Source organism: Dysidea avara, chromosome 7, assembly GCF_963678975.1.
Source record: "Dysidea avara chromosome 7, odDysAvar1.4, whole genome shotgun sequence".
Taxonomy (NCBI): domain Eukaryota; kingdom Metazoa; phylum Porifera; class Demospongiae; order Dictyoceratida; family Dysideidae; genus Dysidea; species Dysidea avara.
Window position 1 is genome coordinate 34,006,994 of NC_089278.1, and position 22,128 is coordinate 34,029,121.

At 36.6% G+C, this 22,128-nt stretch overlaps 1 protein-coding gene and 1 long non-coding RNA gene across 3 annotated transcripts; both read left to right on the forward strand.

Moving 5' to 3' along the window:
• The first annotated feature begins 826 nt into the window (after positions 1 to 826).
• LOC136261669 (uncharacterized) lies at positions 827 to 4,870 on the forward strand. Its single transcript, XR_010703975.1, has 3 exons — positions 827 to 960; positions 4,542 to 4,640; positions 4,692 to 4,870. It is a non-coding gene; the product is annotated as an uncharacterized lncRNA (long non-coding RNA).
• A 4,686-nt stretch (positions 4,871 to 9,556) lies between these two features.
• Positions 9,557 to 18,257, forward strand: LOC136260642 (uncharacterized). 2 transcript variants are annotated; one of them, XM_066054461.1, is made up of 3 exons: positions 9,557 to 9,764; positions 13,133 to 17,105; positions 17,891 to 18,257. In XM_066054461.1, exons 2-3 carry the CDS (start codon positions 13,933 to 13,935, stop codon positions 17,964 to 17,966), a joined length of 3,249 nt encoding a protein of 1,082 aa, XP_065910533.1. In that variant the 5' UTR covers positions 9,557 to 9,764; positions 13,133 to 13,932; the 3' UTR covers positions 17,967 to 18,257. The 2 variants fall into 2 exon arrangements, with proteins under 2 accessions (XP_065910533.1, XP_065910534.1); XM_066054462.1 differs by lacking the exon at positions 9,557 to 9,764 and having other exon boundaries at positions 14,511 to 14,632; positions 14,709 to 17,105.
• Positions 18,258 to 22,128: the final 3,871 nt, after the last annotated feature.

Sequence of the window (22,128 nt, forward strand, 5' to 3'; positions counted from 1 at the left end):
GTTTGTAGCTGAACTCTCTACAAGGTAACTTCTTCTAGCTGATCTTTCTACAGGGTGATTTGTTTGTAGCTGAATTCTCTACAGGTGATTTGTTTGCAGCTGAACTCTTTTACATGGTGGTTTCTTTGTAGCTGAACTCTCTACAAGGTAACTTCTTCTAGCTGATCTCTCTGCAAGATGACTTTTTTCTAACTGAACTCTCTACAGTGTGATCTGTTCATAGCGGAACTTTCTACTGGGTGATTTGTTTGCAGCTAAACTCTTTGCGTGATTGTTTCTTTGTAATTGAACTCTCTACAAGGTGTCACTTTTGAGGAATTTAGTTGTGTGTGCCTATGCGGCCACATATGCAACTTAAATAGGGCTAAGTCAACTAGAGTGGGATTCAACTTAATAAAGAAGGTATTACTGAAGAGATGGTACAACATTCACATGAGGACACATGTCATGGTCATCTCTGTAATTTAAAGTCAACCTGTCTAATATGGCCATTTTTGGATTTGCTAGAAAGGGAGTTGATGCTTTGGTGCTATACATTAATATCCAAATATAGAAGGTCACTAATACAGGTTGCACTGTACCTAGACCAACGTTGAAACCGGGTCACTACTGCTGACCCGGATGACCCACTGACCCGGATTTGACCCGGATGTGACCCGGATTGACCCGGATTAATTAAAGCCGAGACGTGTTTCGGCTAGTCTCGAGCGAGCGAACGAGTCTACATTTTGAGCGTTCGATTTGTGTTGAGTAAATATTGCAACTTCAGCCTAGCTGTAGGTTGAAGACCAAAAAAAAAAAAAGGTCTTCACCTACTGACAATGAGCCTTATCCGCAATTACGTCACAACGCGAAAATAACGCAAAAATGGCGAAAAGTGTGGGGGTCAAGTGGGATACTTTGTATGGAAGGGATAACGTTTCGAGATGTTCCACGTGAAGAAAGCATGAGAAAACTCTGGTGAGGCTTATTAACTATCTTACTATGTAGGGGCACGCATTTTCGTACTTTTCGAGTAGTCCTACGGTCTGCTTTTGGTTTCTTCCCAATGGCTCTCTGTACAAAAGGCCCCCACACTTTTCGCCATTTTCGCGTTGTGACGTAATTGCGGATAAGGCTCATAGCTACCCCTCACCATAGATACCCTCAATTTCGTGCTACATACTGCACTTACTAACAAATGAGCGTGGCTGAGCGTATGTTGGTATTGCGATAAGTGGGCGTGGCTCACGAAAGAGCTACACGATAGCGTTAATAAGTTCCACGTCGTCAAACGAACAATTTCGTTTCTCACGTGATCCAATCCGGGTCAGACCCGGATAAATTGTAAACCGGGTCAGACCCGGATGACCCGGAGAAAATGTGACCCGGATGACCCGACCCAGTTTCAACGCTGACCTAGACACCTTCACTCTGTAAGACAAACTTGGCATGGCCTTGTTGCGAGTGGTTATTGGAGGTGTAGAGTAAAGTATCAATTATCGGACAATATGATGTTCGGACAGCTGCCACTCACTTCCTGGAAATCCTGCAGCTTAGGTTATTGTACCGAAAGGTAGGCTACAGTAAGCAATAATTATCCTCCAACAATCAGCTTTGTGTGATTAAAAGCTTAAGAGTTACAGCCAATAGTATGCTTAGTCCGATAAAATCTATGCTCGGATAAAACTATCAGTTGTCGGACTTTGATTTTCACTACCAGTACATAATGTCCAATTTATTTCAAATTTGTATGCAATATACCTGTACTCATTAGCTATTAATGGCCAAAAAGTGATTTCGCTATCTTTAGCATAGAGGGAGTACGAGCCTCCCAATTTTTAGCGGTATTGTCGGACGCCCTCCGCTTTAATTTAGCCATGCCCACCAACAGAGTTTGTATGCTTTTGCAACAAATGGACCAGTGCTAAACCACAGAAGAAGGTAAATAAATATCTCTTAAGAGTAGAGGTGTGCTTTAAAGTTGATATTCAGGATATTTCCACTGGAACGCAGTATTTTTAGCTCCTAAATGAAGGAGATGCGCGCAAGGTGGAAAAATGAAGTTATGCAAAACCACCTTCTGACCACCTACGTATGCTAGTCTTGGTGTCCTATCACAAATACTGTCACGGAAATTGAAAGGCTTTTCTTTCTCTACCTTATATGGGTGAAACAAAAAGGACGAAAATGTTGCTTTGTGCATCCATAGAAGGTAGAAAATGGAACATCTTTTCATTTCTAGGTGGTATTCGCGATTGAGGCACCAAGACTAACAAATGTGGTTGGTCAGAAAGTTGTGCCTCGTAATTTCATTTTTCCACCTAGCGTGCATCTCCTTCATTTAGGAGCCAAAAATACTGCGTTCCAATAGAAATATCCTGAATATCAACTTTAAAACACACCTCTACTCTTGAAAGATATTTATCTACCTTCTTCTGTGGTTTAGCACTGGTGCATTTGTTGCAAAAAGTATGAACTCTGTTGGTGGGCATGGCTAAATTAAAGCGGAGGGCGTCCGACAATACCGCTAAAAATTGGGAGGCTCGTACTCCCTCTATGCTAAAGATAGCGAAATCATTTTTTGGCCATTAATAGCTAATGAGTACAGGTATATTGCATACAAATTTGAAATAAATTGGACATTGTTTACTGGTAGTAAAAATCAAAGTCCGACAACTGATAGTTTTATCCGAGCATAGATTTTATCGGACTAAGCATACTATTGGCTGTAACTCTTAAGCTTTTAATCATGCAAAGCTGATTATTGGAGGATAATTATTGCTTGGTGTAGCCTACCTTTTGGTACAATAACCAAAGCTGCAGGATTCCCAGGAAGTGAATGGCAGCTGTCCGAACATCATATTGTCCGATAATTGATACTTTACTCTATACTCCCATATAGCAATAATAGGCTACCAAATTCCACTGCATAGCTACCACACCATAATTCATTATATCTCTTGAGCCCATTGTGGTTCCACCACAAAAATTTTATCAAACATAGACCATGATCCAATCATTATTTACGAAAACTTCGAAGAATTTCAAGCAGCACTTTTTGAAATATAAAGGATTAAATTTTCAATACCGTAGTTTTGAACCATAATTAAGTAGATATCCCATAGTTTAGGAATCACTGAAAAGGTCAATCAACAGTCTTTCATCAGTGAAAATTGCGTTTAAAAAGTATTTACACAGTGCGAAGTTACAGTTGATTTTGTAACTAGAGATGGACCAATTTCATGAAATATTCAAAATATTTGTGGTCCATAAATCAGAAACTATAAAATGTATGGAGCTAAAAATTTGCATGAGTGATAAGCACCACAGGTACTTCAAACACACCAAGTTTCGTCAAAATCTGAGAGGTGACCCTAAATTCCTTGTTGATTTGACATGGAATAATGATCCCTATAAAAATTCATGGACACTGCCTATGAAAATTTGACAATTCATGGCCACTGCAACCTTGAAATTTTCTTGTGCCATGAAATAATTTGTCAGTGCTATAAAATTAACACTAGCAATGAATCTCTTCAAGTAGCCACGGGGAGTAGCCATTGGTAGCTAAACTTGAGATGTGCATCAACACGAGTCCCATTCTCAATTTGTTATTAATGTGTGAAACATTCAGAAAATTCGTATATGTAAATGCCTTTCTGGCTGCTCAGGAAACACTGCAACACTTCAAATCTGACCTTCTAGAGGTTTGAATCTTAGTAAAATCTTTCAAATCACAACTAACCTTCAATCTAGTTCTCCTGAATCTGAGAGAAGAAAAAAAAGCAATTTAGCGTTAATGCATGGGCTCCCTTTATCCTTGATATTAAAATAATAGATTTTAACAATATAATAAATAATAGCTGACCGCCCACATGGTATTTTTTGTCTGACTAGGACAGGGAACAAGGAATTTGCAATTGTAGTGGCCTAGGCCTGAGTCAAATACGCTCAAAATTGTGTCCAAAATGCTTTCAGGAATTCCCAAATTTTTTACCTATTTATAATTATGCTCTTCAGTTGTTCCCATTATGCTTGCAAACTTAGCATTTTAAATGACCAATATGGTTGTTCTGAAGCTCAAGATCAGTTGCTGTGGCATCTGTTTTATCATTGCATGCAGTATATTTATTGTTGTTGTTTGAGAGAAATTCTACTTGTTATGTAGTTTATCTACATTTACGCAGGAGAATATTATTTTATGTATACACCAAATGTGACCGGATTTGCGAAAAGGTACCTTTTCCACACATTTGACATACCAGCAAACAAAATGATGTAACACTTGACTCGTCATACTGATTAACTTGCTCTTAGTATCACAATGTAGCCAGATACTGTAGCTACATTCATTGAAAATTTCAAGCAAATATTTGCCATGATTAAAAAGTTATGAAGCTTTAAAGTTCAAAAAATGGGTCAAATTTTGTGTGTGAAAAAGGTACCTTTTTGCAAATCCGGTCACAAATGTTGTTGTGTGCTGATAAATATCTATTATGCATATTTGATAACATAATTTTGTACTTAAATTTAGTTGCAATTGTACAATCCTTATACAGCGCAGATGATAATCTTAGCAGTCATGACTTCATTTGCTATCAAGAATCCTTTCTTAGTCCATCAATGGACAACATCTACATGTTAATGCAGTAAGCATGGTAAGTGATAATGCTACTATGTTGAGTTTATTTGATATAATATGCTTTCAGTTTCCTATACATCAAGAGGAAGTGTAAAAAAAATTTAAGTTTTTTACAATAATAATATTGTGTGTATATGTAGTTGCTTTGCGGACAACATGCACAGTACGATGTATTTGCATATGTGTGTATTGATCAGTGATATATTACCTAGTAATATATAAACCTTGAATTACCACCTCAATGTTTATCACCTAAATGATAAATACATACAAAGAACAACTATATTATTGCAAAATAGCTATAGACTGACCACATTAATTCTTACTATGTTTTGCTATGGTATGTGTTACAACTCTCACTCCTTATTGGTTTGTGTTAATGAATAGTGCAACAACCAGCAATTGTCTTGAAATTGCTGCAGGAATGGGTGGGAAGCACACAATACTATGCATGACATGTACATCTACGTACAATAATATAAAATTGAAGAAAATGTCTTTCTAGATCTGCTGCAGTCTTTTTTGTTATGTTGCTTACTCTGCAGCCAACCTACATATGTCACTTCACAAATGCAGAACTTTCAATTATGTGTGAAGTTCACACAATGGTGTACATAATTATACAGATTAGCCCTTCGTTTCCCACCAATAGTTTTTGCCATACATTTTTTGACTTCACGATAGTATTTATTTTTAGATGAACAGAAACAGCTTTAATAATAACATACATTTTTATTGGATCAGTAACCTCTAAGCAAACTTTAGAAATAAAAATTTCCTTATAAGGATCTAGTGCAACAAGGCATTGATATATATTCTTATATATTCCCGCATCTATGTCGCGACAGTATTTTCTTTGTAAAACCATCATATGCTAATCTTTTGCCCTGATTTTTTTTCTGCTTGTCCCTGAATGATGTAGCTACCCAGCAAACTTGTAAAAGTTGTAAATAAACAGAGTGAATCTATTGTCATAAATTCTTACACATTTATTTCCCATTTTTTGCAAATTTAATTACATCATATTTCTAATTAGAATATTCAATCACCATCCCATTTACACCACTAGTGCATAATGATTATTATGTAGAGAAGTGCTGCTAAAAATTTGGTGATGATACCTGCAACTATACAAGAGTTATAAGGTTATAAAGCAAGGAGTGTAATTGTTTGGTTAAAGGAATGTGGGAAACGAAGGGTTAGATTGGCTCAACTATTCTAGTTTTGTTTTTTTATTATTTTGCAATGAAAGCACTACTACAATTATCACTTTAACATCAGATTAATCTCAAGTGACTTAACCGTGCATGTCAATTTAGCACAATACATAATTCCCATCCACTTAGTAATTACTGAGTTAGTGGCCTTGTTGAAATCTTGGTGATAATAATTGACTCACTTTGCGAACTGCATCTCCTAAAGCAGCAAGTATGAAATTGTTGAAAACGCACAGGTGGATGCTAATCATAAGGAGCTCTGCCACATAGTTTCACTAGGGTCTTGATGATTCCAATGATAGAATCTCTCGGAATGAGTCTAAAGTGTTCCGCAAGCTTCTCAGTCAATATTTTGAAAGTACTATCCTTTAGGAGACATTAAGTTAGGTAAAAGTGAATGAGTTTTATCACACACAGGAATATGACCACTTTCTTCTCATCATCCATGACAGACAGTATTGGCTTGAAGAAATAGTTTCACTTGCTTTAAGTGAGTATATTGTTTTGCTGTCTGGATTGAAAAAGTTTCTAAGTGCTGGTTTACTGTCAACAATCCTGGTTGCCAGTTGTTGTGTCTTTGTTGAGATGCTGAGGGATAACATCTACGATGGTACAACCATACCAGACATAATCTTGTTAATCACATGACATCATTCAATTTAAACAAACATGAGGTTCTAACACTTCTTGCGCATCAAAAAATTGAAGTGGAAGTAATGTGTGGTTGTTATGTTGAAGTTCAAAAAGGGAATGATTTGATTGGTCAAAATCTTGTGTATGTGACTTCACTTGTCATGACAAGAACTATTAGAACTTCTATAAGTACAAACATGTATACATTATGTAACTCATGATATGCATTAAATAACTATGGTACTTATGTGCTACGGTCTATACTTATCAAACTGTTGATCTACACTTATCAAACTGTTTAACTATTACTGTTTTACGTGTTGCATACATATTGTGCATCAGTGGCGTAACCAGGAAATTTTTTTTTACCGAGGCATAGTTTATACATTGACCAAATTGAGAGGGTCTGCTTCTGACTCAACTGATACACAAATACTTTCAAGTATGAGTGGTACAGCATTTGCAGGTTGGCTATCTGGTTGGATGGAGGAAACTGTATGAGAAGACTAGTACTCTGAGCATGTCATAAGTAATGCTCCAGCATAGTTAATGCTACAGTATAGCTCCGTGCTTAATTGCATGCAACACAACTTACTCCAGAGATATTTTGAGCGGTTAGGCCATCCATGGACTGCAACGGAGGTCATAGTCATGTACACTACTTTTTATTGATGTGACATTTAAGTCAGAGATAATTGTCTCTTTCATGTGATATTTAACTGCATGTCAAGCTAGAGAGTCTGGGAGCATGCTATCTCAATAAAGGTTTGAAAATATATTCTTTGAAATGGTATGTGGAGGCTATTTTTTTTTGTAGTTGCTAAATGCATAATATGCATAATCAATTAGCTTAGTGTAATGCCATGCAGCTGACTAGCTTATTAAGAGAATTAGCTAACACAAATGTAAATGATCAAGCAGTGTAATGAGACCAATGGCTATAATCTGTATTGAATGCTCTATTAGAGTATATATTACGATGACTACTCTATTAGAGTATCTCGATCTTTTACAAATTCAAGTAGCTGAAAAATGGTCCAGCACCATGCAAGGCACTGTGTCACCATAGGCTCCAGCCCTGCTTAGTACTAGCCATAGATTCTATTTTGTGTGGTACAGTAATGCTGTCTAGTAACGTTTGAGTCTAGACCTTGGAGGCTTGAAAATCCAGGGGGCCAAAACTCGGGCCTGCTCTTGAGCATTATTACCGAGGCAGCTGCCTCAATGGTAGCTACGCCACTGTGCATTAAAGCTGTAACGACTATGTGGAGCTGTACATGTATAATAGTTTTTAGGCAAATAATTTTTTTAAGTAAGAAGATTAATATACTAATGCTGTTTTGTCTGTATTTTTTAATTTGTGGATGTTTTGTACTAGTTTTCTAGTTGTATGTTCTTGTACCTATTGTGTCTTTTTTCCTATGGAAGATCAGCTATGATGAACAGAGGAGTCTAATCAAAATCAGGGGAGGTAGGAGGCTTGTCCCAGCTCTTGCTCTTAGCAAGCTATATTATTATAGTCATGCTAAATTTGATTGCAATTTGAGCAGCTTTGCTCAAAATGGAGCTACAAGGTGCTGCAGCAAGACTTATTGGATGGGCTGGAGTGCCCTGGCAAAATCTATTTGCCATGAACAATCCAGATATGGGAACACTCAAAGGCCCACTGTCTTTGAGTGTTCCCATATCTGGATTTTTCATCTGACCACTGCATGCTGGATTGTGGTTTGAAAGGTCCTTATGGAGTGCACCATATAGCAGCAGGGCTGTCAAGTTGAGCAATCCAGAATGGTGAGATCCTTCCAAGCCATGACCATGATGGAGCCGCATCATGTAACCAACTATCAAAATTTATAACCAGCAGCCTAGGATTCCATGTCATTATATCAGCATGGTTTCCCTGTGCTGGTTATAGCAAAATTGTTAACCAATACATTTACACTGTACTGTGGCTAGCTATTCTATAACTAGCTACAGCTACGTGTGGGTATATCACAGAATAATATATCAGTTATGGGTGTGGTATCTGAACTAGTTAGATACATTGTACTTTCTGGCTGGTCTCATGTGCACTAGCATAATCCCATTCACTGAGAACTGTATACAATCTTTGTACAATTATATATCCAGACATCTCTGAACTTTTCAATGCAGATTAATTTCTGTCTGCAATCGTTTCACCATCCCATGCCGCCGGATCACGTGCAACTAATCTCGACTTCAGATAACTATCAGAAAACTGCTGGTATAAAATAATGACATTTTGAGGTCACCAAAACTATGAAGTCTCCTGTCTGAGAACTTTTGGCTCTGTTTCTGCTCATTATTTCGTGCTACATGGCGGTAACATCCACATTTGAATCAACTGATCACGTAACACCGGTATTTATTACTCTAAATAAAGCACACCTCGAAGGTTTCGTTGCTAGCACCAAGGAGCACCCACCGCTGAGGAAACTTTTGAATTGCGTGAAATTGATGACTGTGTGCGTGTGAGAAAAGGTTGAATGGGTGTGTCACACGCGCAATGCTTGTGACTTGACAGGCCCGTAGCAGGTCCACATTACAATACAAGGGGTAGTCACTTCAATACTGTCTGTTGAAAAATACTTACGACCAGGATCAAGATTCAATGAAGCGATCAAGAGGCTTTTGCACAGTGAATCAAGCGATCAAGACGTCCACAAAAGTGACGATCACGCACCTTCGAAAGCTAACCTTTAGCGACACAAGGATTTACTAGGCTTTTACGGTAGACGATCAAGGCTAATTTATAGGTGAAATCAAGCGATCAAGTCAAAATTTCGACTATCAAAATTCTTGATCCCTGTCGCAAGTGTATCAACTGGCGGTATGGAAGTGACTACCCCTTGCAATAGAATAACCATACTTCTTGGTTCATTTGTAGTGAGGCAGCGCCCGCCTCTTCGTTATCAGCGAAAATTTTACCCTTGAAATTTTGGGAGTGTTTGCAAATCCGCGAAAATTTTATTTGTAGCAGCATTGCTCAACCTCGAAAAATTTACCCCTCGAAATATGGGCTATACGGCAGTCTACTGGGGCGGGCGCTGCCAAACTACCGTTTGGTCGACTTCCGAGACTTAATTACGCTTTCTGTTCAAGCTCTGCATTCACTGATTTCACAGAACAACTTACAACAAATTATTCACGTGACTGCCGGAATCCTTCTCCGTAGTAAAATCCTCGGTAAAATCGACACCGTGATATATAGAGCCGGCGTACGTAGCTACAGTGATATTTCTAACCGCTTTACTTTTGACACGCTACAGGTTAGCCTGTCTATTACATATGTTAATATAATCTTTGCCGGTACTTGTATGGTGTAGCTTATGGTTTTGTCTATTCGTTACAATGTGTGTGGAACACGCGCAATACTCAGCTAGCTAGCTATAGTCTCAACCCTTTGGTCGCAACTCTAGTCTCAACCCTGGTTCCCATAGGCATAGGGCCGGGCCACATAGGCACGTTGTGTACAATATGGCCAACCAAAAATTAAAGTTTGTATGGTGGAGGTGGAAACCAGCATTCTTCCATAGTCACTTCAGTGGCAGATCTAGAAATTTGTAAAGGGAGTTTCAAGTGTAGCCATATTAAATGCATGCATAGGGATTTGATGGCCCCCCAGGAAAATTTTGTAGGTTGCCAAGCTAGCACTGGTTCACTCCTTCGGCACAAGTTCAGGACCTATCAATGTCATGCCCCACCCCCTCCCCCAGTTAGGGTCTGCGAATACAGGGGATCTGCAAGTCTAATGTCAAATTCCCCTCAACTGGGGCTAAGAAGTTTGTTGTGTCCCCACCTTGATAGAGAAGATATGATTTACCAAATTTTTGGTCAAGTACTGTAAACTGCCGCCGTCAAAAGCCCAAGGAGTGGGACAAGTGTAGATGTAAATCCCTAGTAGGTGTATGGGGACCCCCAGGGTGGGGCTTGACATTGATAGGTGCATAAGTAATCCACAAATACACAAGAGAATACAATAGGACAAAGCCGCTATAAAAAAAGAACATGATATGGCAGGGGGTCTGCAACTCTGAAAAATCCTGTACGAGATTTCAAATCTTTGCGATTTGGCAAGATTTCAGAGCATTTGAAATCTTAGATATCCGGAATAGTAGCATCACGTGATATGTAGTATATGGAAATACGCGGAATTCTTTCTCAAGTTCTCTGTAAACTTATAGGGATGCTGGATGTAGCATACGGAAGTATGCAGGAAATATACGGAACTTTACAGCAATTTTCAGATTTCGAAATCAGAGATTTCAATGAGGGCTGTATGAGATTTCAAGGGAGTTGCGGACCCCTCGGAATATGGTTACATAGCAATTAGCTTGAATACCTTTTACCCAAATGAAAAAGGTGAAGTACTAAAAATGGCTACATGATAAAAATATTTGCATGATGAGTAAACATGTTTGTGCAGCTACTGTACATAGTGGCCTCTGTGTGTGCTGCTACACCTTTTTAGGTCATGCTTGTGGTCTCATTATTACAGTTTGATTTCTCTCTCTAGACTGCAGTTTTAGTATACAATGTAATTGTATACACAGGTACCTGTACACATGTTGTTGAGTAGTAATTTGTTGTTATGACATCACGCATAGAATTGACATTTCTGCTATCAAATCTATTAACTTTTTATTTTTTATGGGGCTTCACATGTGACTTAGCTTTTGCAGTGGTGCCAAGAGGTAAAATAGCTAGTATAAATAGCCAGATTCATCATTCTAGAATGGTACCACACAAATTCAACTTAAAAATCGTTTCAAGTAAATGCTGCATTTGTGATGTCACATGAATATGCTTTAAGAGGATGCATGACTGGATGTTACTGGAGTCATTACAAATAACACATTAGGAGAGTCTATACAATATTTGACAACTGCATGCTGACAGCACTGTAAACTGTCCTGGAACCAATTAGCTATAGTGTAGTGGGTACAACATAGCTGTAACTGAAGTGGAATGACCACTTCTCATTTCAGCAATTGATAGTTGAGGCAAACATTATGTTGGAATTTTCATAGCAACTAGACTGATTGCAGAGACGCATCTTCATTTTTAATGTGTCTAGTGCCATTATATTTTCTTGAATACAGTACGTACGTAATGATTCACCACTGAATGAATTTATGCCCCAGCTATCATTTACCACATGAAAAAGCAAATTAGCCATTCTGCTTTGTTTTCTACCTGTTACACTGCATTACAGGCAAGGAGCAGTGTGAGAAATTCCTTTCCAGTTACTATAATATGAAAATTACAGATGATTCAGGAGATAGGAGGACACAAGGAAACAAAGATGCATGCATTGTATAGCTGGCAAAAAGGCACAGATCAGGCTGAAGCAACGTTGAATAGTAAATTATCAAGCCCAAAGCCTTAACCATAGTTGTTGGTTGATGATACGTATGTCAGTTAGTAGAAAATTCAGTTAAATGATATGGAGTTGCTATGAAGGCATTTTATTGTGTTTGACAAATAATCACAAGCTGTTGTAAAAGAAATGGTTTTTTGGTGATATTTTTTGGACAGGAAACCCCAAACCTTTATGATTGATTTCTACTATTCAGTACTGCTATACTGTATATGGACTCCTGTACATTTCCCTTACCATAGCTACTTTAGAGACCTTTTACTTTTAGCTATTATAATAGTAGCATCTTGTTTTTTTAATGTAGTGAAAATCAAGAGATCCGAACTCGAGTTACATAGTATATCTGCTGTGGGATGTTGTATACATATACATAGGATGTAGCAGTATTTATATTATGTATGCTGTAGTGCAGAAGAATAATTTATCTGAGAACTGCATAGAGCTGACTGTCAATCTACAGTCATGAACTTTGTAATTACAGTGTATAGCAGCTACACAGTCACTGTGAGCTACAGTATGTATTGTGAATGCTGGTTGTTTTCAATGTGTCCTGATGAATTCCATCCACTAACTGCATGTTAGTGTGCTCTGTTGTATGCTAATACAGTACTCAAGACCCATTTCAGCTATATAGTCAGGAGGCAGTAAGCCATGCACCGAAAAGTACCTTTTGGCATACTGCAGTATGGGCAATGCTTGCACCATGGACCTCTGTTGTGTCCCATTTGTTTTTACTGATAGCCCAAGGTGTTGATTTGCAATATAGCACATGATGGATTCCCTACAATTGTAAATGGAAATCATCCATATTTTCCATGCATGGTGACTATAGATCGAATGCTTCTTTTTCATTTTAATCCTGTGTAATGGGCTAAGCATAGCTGAAAAGCAAAGTGTAATGACCATTTCACTTTCAAATCAGTAGTTGATAGTTAGGGCATGCATTTAGATGAAAAGGTTAACTCTGGAATCATCCTTTAGTTTCTCTTGAAGTATGCATGCCGTAATTATGTTACAAAAAGGTAAACAAACACAAGTATATCTGCAGATGTAGGCGACCTTCCTTTTTTTCTATTATCCCTAATCAAACTTATTTTTCCTTACACTTGTAAATATAGTTCTTGCCAGTTCCAGCTGAGTTAGCACTCTTTTAACATGCATTTATTTGTCCAGAAAATACCCTGCTGCATAACATAGCTTCTCATGGCCAATTTTTATTGTAACCGTGTAATCAAAGTTTGTATTTTCCTGTTGCAGAAATGTCTGTTATTAGTTTTGCTAAATCAGTTTTACTGCATGTTGTATTTCAACTGATCTTTCGGGAAAATCCTGTGAGTGCTAGAGAGATCACTGTTAACACTGATGGAAATGATATTCAAGATTGTTTGGAAGGAGACTGTCCTTGTTCTTCACTTGGTTATGTACTAAACCATTTACAGAGTAATGATTGTGTCAACATAACATCCAACTCAGTCCCATTAACTACAATAGTAGAGTTACACAACCTTAATGCTATTACAATAAGAGGACAGGGTAACACCATTGTAATGTGTAACAATACTGGTGGAGTATCCTGTAATAACTGTAGTAATGTTGTTATTGAAGGGATCATATGGGATGGGTGTGGTGATCCTCAGAAACAAAATGCTACAACTCTAGACTCTACAGGAGGAATTAGTTTATATTTCATAGCCAATTTATCCATCTCTAATTGTATTCTGCAGAATTCTAAAGTACGTGCATTGTATTTACACAATGTAACTGGTGTCATAAATATTACTGGCACAAGGGTGATAAGTAATGCTAATAATGATACTGTACATTGCCTGTGCTATCCGCAAGTTGGATACATTCGTTGTCTTACAAGCAACCGTATTGCAACTGGTGGGTTCTTTATTGAAAAAACCCATGAAAGAGCTAGCTTGTACATTTCAAATTGTACATTTAAAGATAATGGTCATTTTGGGCAGGTTAACAGTTCGAATTCATTGTCATAGAACTTTAATATAAGTGGTGAAATAGCTGATGGTGCTGCTATAAAGATTTTTAATCCTCATATGATGGTACCACCTATAAACATAACTATTGAGGATACTACCTTTGTGTCTAATCGTGGTCGTAGTGGTGGTGCTATTAATATTTACAGCTACAATTCCTTAAATATTCAATTGCATAATTTGACTTTTCTAAACAATAGTGTGATACAATCTTACGTCAATTCCTCTGCTATATATGTACTTTTAAATACACCATCTCCTGCCAGTATGATGGCTATATTAAACATGTCATTTTGTAATTTTACAAATAACAGTGGTGGAAGAAATGTGATTGGACTTATCATAGCAGGACAACCTGTACGTTGGATAATTATTAAAAACTCCAGTTTTGTTGGAAATAAACTTTATGAGGTTGGACTTGTTGAAATCAGTGTATGGTCTCAAAGTATTGCAGACCTTGAGTATTTAGATTTCCACAACAACAATGGAAGTGCTTTGCTTTACTCGCGACTGCATTCTGCAAACTTCAGCATTTCATTGCATAACATTAATGCTACAGGAAATAATGGAACAACTACTCTAAGTAGAGGTGGACTATTGGTATTTCAAGTGCGTGAAAATAATATTGATATTAATATAACAAGTTTAACATATGAGAATAACCGGTTTGGTAGGAGAGGAGGTGGTATTTATATTATTGGAACATTCCGCAGAAATGTTACATTTAATCTGATGGACTCAAATTTTCAAAACAACACTGGTAAGGGTTCTGGTATAGTATTATACAGTTCTTTAATATCTGATCGTACCTATTATATTTTAATTTGTAATAACAGCTTTACAAATAATGTTGGCAGTGAATGGATTGTCTACATCGCAAAACAATCACTGATGGAAAGTGCTTTAGATTCTCCCCAACCTGCAATACTTCTGTTGGGTCATTCAACACAATTTTCAAACAATACTGGTGGAGCCCTTAGTCTTTCAAATGTAATACTCATTGGTGTTGGTAACACAACTTTTGAACATAACATGGCTCGTGATGGGGCAGGTCTTCATTTAAGTGATTCCTTTATACTTAGTCTAACAGATCTGGATTTTCAGTTCCATTTCACTGACAATTATGCATTTGCTCATGGTGGAGCAATGTATATTGATTTATCAAATGCTGATAGTGGGTACCATTGGCTTTTAAGAAAGGACAGATGTTATCCACATTGTGATGTTTATGAAAGCCAATTAGTGAATGAATTGCAATTAGTAAATGAATCAGGCTCATGTAAGTTTATATTTCAACATAATAATGCTTTAGCTGCAGGGAGTGACATATTTTATCAAGCTCCAGAGTGGTGTGTTGTAGAAAATACATCAGATCCAAATTCCACTTTGCACATACCATCTAAAATGTTTTGTTTTAATAACTCTATACACTCAATATCCACTCAGCCGTTTCAACTGAGACTCACAGAAGCACAGTGTAATGATATGAATTGCACAACTTCTATAATGCTTGGTAAAGAGTTAAATATATCAGCAGACGTTGTGGATTGTAACAATAAATCTGCTGAATCAACGGTATTCTTTGTGGAGTGCATTGAAAACTGTACCACTAGTAATGGCAGTACAAACTATATGATAACTGGAAATATTCCTATTCTGGTAAGTGATAAGATTGAAGGCATAAAAATAACTGGTATACAAAATGGTCCACCATTGAAGTTGCAACTGATGAGTACTACAATAACATTGAATCTGGTAATAGAACTAATTCCTTGTCAATCAGGATACACTTATAACAATGAAACAAAGCAGTGTAAATGTTATACCACTGATGGTATTGTTTCATGTAAACCTGAATTAACTATCAAGAGAGGTTACTGGTTTGGTATGGTGGACAATACTACCACCGTATCACGATGTCCTTATACATATTGTAACTTTAGTCATGGGGAAGTTAGTTCAGGAAGTTTTGTGTTGCCATCAGTTCAGGATGACCAATGTGACTCACACAGAACAGGACCAGCTTGTGGTAGTTGTGATGATGGCTATACTATACCTTTTGATTCTGATAAATGTATCAGTGTTGATGATTGTCATCCTGGGTATACAGTCTTGGTGATCATTGGTGTAATGGTGTACTGGGTAATAGTGATTGTAACTACTTTTGCTTTGATGTTATGGTTGCACCGCATAAAATGCACTGTAGGATATTTGTATGGGATAATCTACTATTACAGTGTGGTAGATATTTTGTTGGGGCAGGTTGTAAGTCGTTCTGACGAACTTAGTTCACTAGTCTCAATATTTGGTGGTACCATATTCAAACTATATCCAGGATTTCTCTTCAGAGTATGTTTTGTACAAGGATTTTCTGCAATAGATCAATATGTCATACATTATACACATCCAACATCAATTTTGGTGCTAGTTTGGTTGCTCAGTAAGTTGGCAAGACGTTCTGTACACTTTACCACTTTAATAAGTAAAGCAGCCATTCCTACCATATGTCTTATTTTAATGCTAGCATATATATCTATAGCTGACACTTCATTACAATTACTTAAATATATGCAATTTACTGATGTGAATACAGTTTACAGTTGGCTTTCTCCATCAATGGGATATTTCAGTGGTCGTCATATAATTTACTTCATGATAGCTGTGTTGTATGAATTAGTAATAGGAATTGGCTTACCGCTACTGTTACTTCTGGAACCATTTGTAAATCATAAGATTAACTTTACAGGGATTAATTTATACTTCACTAAATTAAACTTGAAACCACTACTGGATCAGTTTCAAGGATGTTACAAGGACAAGTTTCGCTGGTTTGCTTCTGTCTATCTAATAGGTGGACAAATGATTCTCATCATTACAGTTATTGATTTTACTAATGCGTACATTAAACAATATTTGTTGATGATTGTCTGTGTAATTATTTCCTTATTACATTACACCCTTCAACCATACAAGAGCAACACGCTAAACAGATATGATGGAATAATTCTTCACTCATTGTTACTGATTGTGTCATTACATACAATTGCTCTTTGTAATGGACTTGCTACTGAAGCTATCACTGGAATAGCATATACAATGTATTTCTTTCCCATCCTGGTGTCCTTAATATTTACAAGTTTGTACATATATGCTTCTGTGTGCATATCCAGCAGAGATATGGTATTTGAAGATAGACTATGTAGAGTGGATATTTCTGCTCCAACAAGTTTCAAGTATGTGTATGTATGTGCATATCTGTATTTGATTTCATCATAATGATGTGGTCACATTGATGGGGGTGGGGGGGGAGGAGGACCATGGCCCCCCACTTTTATGGGACACTGTTTGCAAGAAAAGATCAAGATACTCTAATAGAACAGTCAGGATCTCGCTACTCTAATAGAGCAGTCACAGTATTCAGAGAAGCAGTGTAGCAAGCTACGTAGCTACGTATGTGTAGTTAGATATAAATAAAGAGATATAATTGGTGGAGAGCAACTATTGTCAGCTGGCAGTGACCTTTTTTTTTGGTTTTCGCCTTACCGCTGGCTTGGCCCCCTTACTCTTTGGCCTGCTCCATTGCCCCTGTGTGGTCGTATTCATAATGGAGAACTCCCAATTTATGTGACCATAAAGTTATAGACATACTTTATGCAATTGTATGCATGTATAACATTCTAAAGTTAGTATCGTAGCTAGCCTGTCATTGGAAGCAATGTACAGATATACCTGGTCATTTTACATACAGAACAATATGTGTAATGTTTGTGAAATTTAACCTTACCATAATTTGCTTATTGTTGTAAAATAATTTTTGTATGCAAGAAATTATACTTACACGAAAACTTTTGCAAAAGATCAAGATACTCTTATAGAGCAGTCATTCACGTAAATCATACACCACTACACGAATTTTTTTATTGTGAAAATGTTGCATGAAAATAAGTAAATTATGGTAATTTTTTACCAAATGTAAACCATATACATGTACATTATTTGTGTAATCATCTGTGTATAGCTTTCGGAGCTCAAGGAGGAGGAATCACCGTGGTTATGCTCATTATCAGGAATCTCTCCTTAATTACGTAGATTAAAGTGGACAAGCTGGATGACTTGTTGATTGTGGGATAGCCACATAGCTTGCATTATACTGTAGTACTTACTAATAATTATTTTGAGTGTTTTTTGGCTGACACCTTGTACAGGATTCACTTTTGTGTAAAGCCTTAATTTCATTGTGTAATAATATTAATATTTATCTGTGTATATAAATATTGTGTTTGTGTGTACATGTGCTTGATAGTATTAGTGCTGTGCAAAAGTATTGTTGTATATACAATAGCATATTTACTACCAATTGCAATATACTGACATGGGACATTTGATCATGATGTATTACGATATGAGTGGATCATAGACATAATTATACGCATGTATTACAAATGTGATTTTCAATGGTGGCATTAATTATAATCTCTCCCTAATGCATTGGCGAGAGACTACAGACTGCTGTATATAGCACTTAGCTACTCTGTGTGCACAGTGTGTTGTATAATAATAATGTATGCGATAATAGTGTACTTTTATGGCTAAGTGGGTATGACTTGTTTATTATTAGCTATAATTTTAGAATATTTACGGTAGAGTCTCTTTTTAATGGATTTGAGACCAACTAAATTGATGAAATTTGTAGAGGATCCTTTTCAACAGTAAGGTTGTTGCAATGATAATGGTTTGTATAGGGACTTTAGAAACTGTCCTTTATAAAGTCCCAAAGACTTCCCTTCCACAGTAAACAGTCACTCTGGAAGAGTTGATGATGCAGGAACTCTTACCAACACTTTTATATTTAGTATTCGTTTACTTATTTTTGCTTCGTTTATTATAATAGGCTCTTTCTTCACAGGTTCTTCTACAGAAAGCTGTAACTCTTTGATGTGGTCACTTATACCCAGCTACTGCATGTTTAAAATTTTTCTGCTGATTGCCTGATGCAACTCTGTTCAATCTATAGCCATATATCATCTTGGGACAGTGTTTACACAAGCCAGAATATCCGAACAAAGTGATTTGTCTGCTTGGCTTTCATACACAATTGCACTTAAAAAGTGCTTATAAAGTCTTCACAAGAACTTTATCATAACTGAAGTGCTTAAGTACCTGCTCAAACACATAATTAATGCTTCAAAACAGCAAATGCTTACTTAAAAGCACTCTCAAGCACATGCACTATAAAAAAGTGCTTGCTACTATTACATTTTCTGTATTTTTTTTGTTGCAGTTTTGGTATAGCACATTCTTTCTAGTGTTTTGCATTTTGCGTGTACCGTAAACTCCTGTATAGAGTATTGGCTATACCAAATATTAATGAGTGTGTCCTGGAGATATTATATTTCTCTTGCTTGGGCTTAGCTATAGGATTAAGATGTTGTGATCAATCAAGTGAGTCTCATTGACAAGTTTGGATAAAGGTAAAACTACTTTATGATATAAAAGAAAAAAAAGAATGTACTACAGACATGTAGGATCGAATGCAAATTTAAGGCAATATAGGCAGCAAAAGACTGCTGTTAAATAAAAATCAAAAGTCAGCTATTGCAATATGATATAGCATCAGAAAACCAGGAAACTATTTGTGTTGTTATTTCCTAGTAATTTAATTATTGTACCCATTTCTGATACATTTTGTATACATAAATACCACACTGCACATATGTAGGCAAAGACCTACAAGCTTTGAGTACCCTCTAATCTATATATATTGCAGTCACCTAAACAGCAGAAAGTAATAGTGAATTCTTATCAACATAGGATGGCAAATTTAAATCATAATTTAATTTGAGGGAAATGTACAGATCTCACTTACTAAGTAAGCGAGTGTAATGTATATAAATTATAGTATAGCGGCACAATGCAAAAATTGTGCACTTATTCATCATAGCATGAAACTTTCCACATAAGTAGTGCTCCCCATGACATAATTTTTTTGATATAGTGCCATCGCAGATTTAACCTTTAGCGACTTTTATAGCCATTTTTTCCCAGAAATTTTATCATTTTTGTCTTTACAGTATCTCCCTGAGGCATTAATTAACTCGCTAAAACATGGTGCCAATATGAAAATATTTTTGCAAGCTTTTGTTTGAAGTTAATAGGTGATTTTATTCCAAAGTTATGATCATTTATATTACCCATGAATTTTGAGATAATTTACCTCCCAATGGGTAATTTACACCCCAAGGGCAGGTAAGCTCAGAGAATTTTGGAGATAATAAAAACAATCATTACTAAAAATGAAATTACCTAGTAACTTCAAATAAAAACCAAGTTGCATCATTCAACAAGACCTTTACTTTGGCACCATGTTTTAACATGCCAATTAATGTCTCAGGGAGAAAAAGAGACAAATTTCTTGATCAAAAAATGCCCATAAAGGTCACCAAAGGTCAAATCTGTGATGGCAGTATATAAAAAAAGACATGTCATGAGGAATAGTATTTAAGTGGAAAGTTTCATGCTTTTATGAAAATGTGCACGATTAAACTAATTTTGGGGGCTACGCCGCTATAGCTACTACTAATATTGTAGTTAAAGTCTGTTAAAGATTGTGAGTGTACAACATCAGAGGGTAGTAAATTCCATAGCCAGATGGTTGAGGGTATATAGATAGGAATGATGGTAGCTAAGCTTCAATTTTGGTGGGGATTTGCCTGTATCTTAACTTATGACCATGTGTACTGGATGTGTTTGGATATAGATAGCTCTGAAAGCCTAGACTAGTTAGCATCTTATGAAACATTATCATCTTATCAATATATACTTCTTTGTGGTCCACTTTAGCTTGTTTATCATACTCTAGTTACACTAGCATATCATGAAAAGTCATAAAAACAAAATAAGTTATGCTGTAACATTTCCAGTTTCTAAACGTCTCTCATTATGTGTGGTGGCCATACTATGGTTACATATTCAATTATCAGTCTGGCATACGCAACTGAAGTATGCTTGTGTTCTTAAGGCATTACAGCACTGTTCAAATTTCTCTGCAGGAATGCAAGCGTGGATTTAGCTTTATTGCAAATACATGTAAATATAGTCTGAGGTAACAATTAATGGAAATGCCAATGCCAGGAATTTAGCAGATGTTACTTTTTTAGGGTATTGTATGTCAAACGTTTGTTAGTAATTGTGATCCAATGTAAAGTGTTCATATTAAGAGATGTTCAGTAAACTCTGTTAGTATATCTAGATCACGTTGCAGTCTTATTGTGCCATTGCTACATTGGATTTGTTGGTAAATTATCAGACTGCAGTCTACATGCAGCCTAATTTTCAAATTATCTTGTTGGAGATATCATTGATAAATAGGAGAAAGGTCCAAGGGGGATGCCAGATAGATCAGAACTTTACAGGTAGTGCTCTTCTTGTTGTCTAAAAGTAGTGTTGTGTTCTGTCAGTAAAGAAGTCACCCAATTGAGAGAATTCAGTTTCATGAATTCCATAATGGCTCAGTGTTTGGAACAGGTGACTATGCAAAACTTTATCAAACACTTTTGTGAAATCCAGTAGCAGTTTGACTGCCTGTTATCAAAGTGGTTCATCAACTGCCTCAAGTGATTATGTTCACATCACTGAAACTGTGTTGTTTCTTGCATGACTAGGTAAACAATGTATTCAAACAGCTTACAATTATGAAAATAGTCGATATTCTTGCAAACATAAAAATGAATAACACACACACACACACACACACGCACACACACACACACACACGCACACGTACACACACACATACACACAGCATCGTACAGTGTAACAGCAAACTCAGCATCACTGATGAATGTTGCCCTTGCCATTACTACTGAAGACATGGAACAAGGCTGTAAAACAACAATTATAGTTATACAGGTGCTGCATGCAAAACTAGCAATGCATAAACTTAGTTACACAGGTGCTCACGATATTGTCAAGGCAAATTTTAATTTGTTACTTGAATCACTGCAGCATTCACAGGTAGCTATAGCTACATAAAGGAGCACTATAACATAATACATTAGTGATAGTGGTCTGTGGAGTTTTGTTATTTTTGAGGGGGGTAGCTACACATGGGTAATTAGAAACAATAGAAATGGAAACTGGAAATGGTAAAATCATTATATGTGTATCCTAGAGTAAACATCTCACTTAGTGATCACCTCTTAACCATTTACAAAGACCGCCCCTGTACAAAGACCATGTTGTAATTAGGTTCTAAAG

What these genes read in the sequence shown, in the direction of transcription:
- LOC136260642 (XM_066054461.1), top strand. Translation starts at nt 13,933, where the DNA reads ATGATGGTACCACCTATAAACATAACTATTGAGGATACTACCTTTGTG. An exon ending in TCTGCTCCAACAAGTTTCAA is followed by an intron (nt 17,106 to 17,890) that starts GTATGTGTATGT and finishes ATCTGTGTATAG; the next exon opens with CTTTCGGAGCTCAAGGAGGA.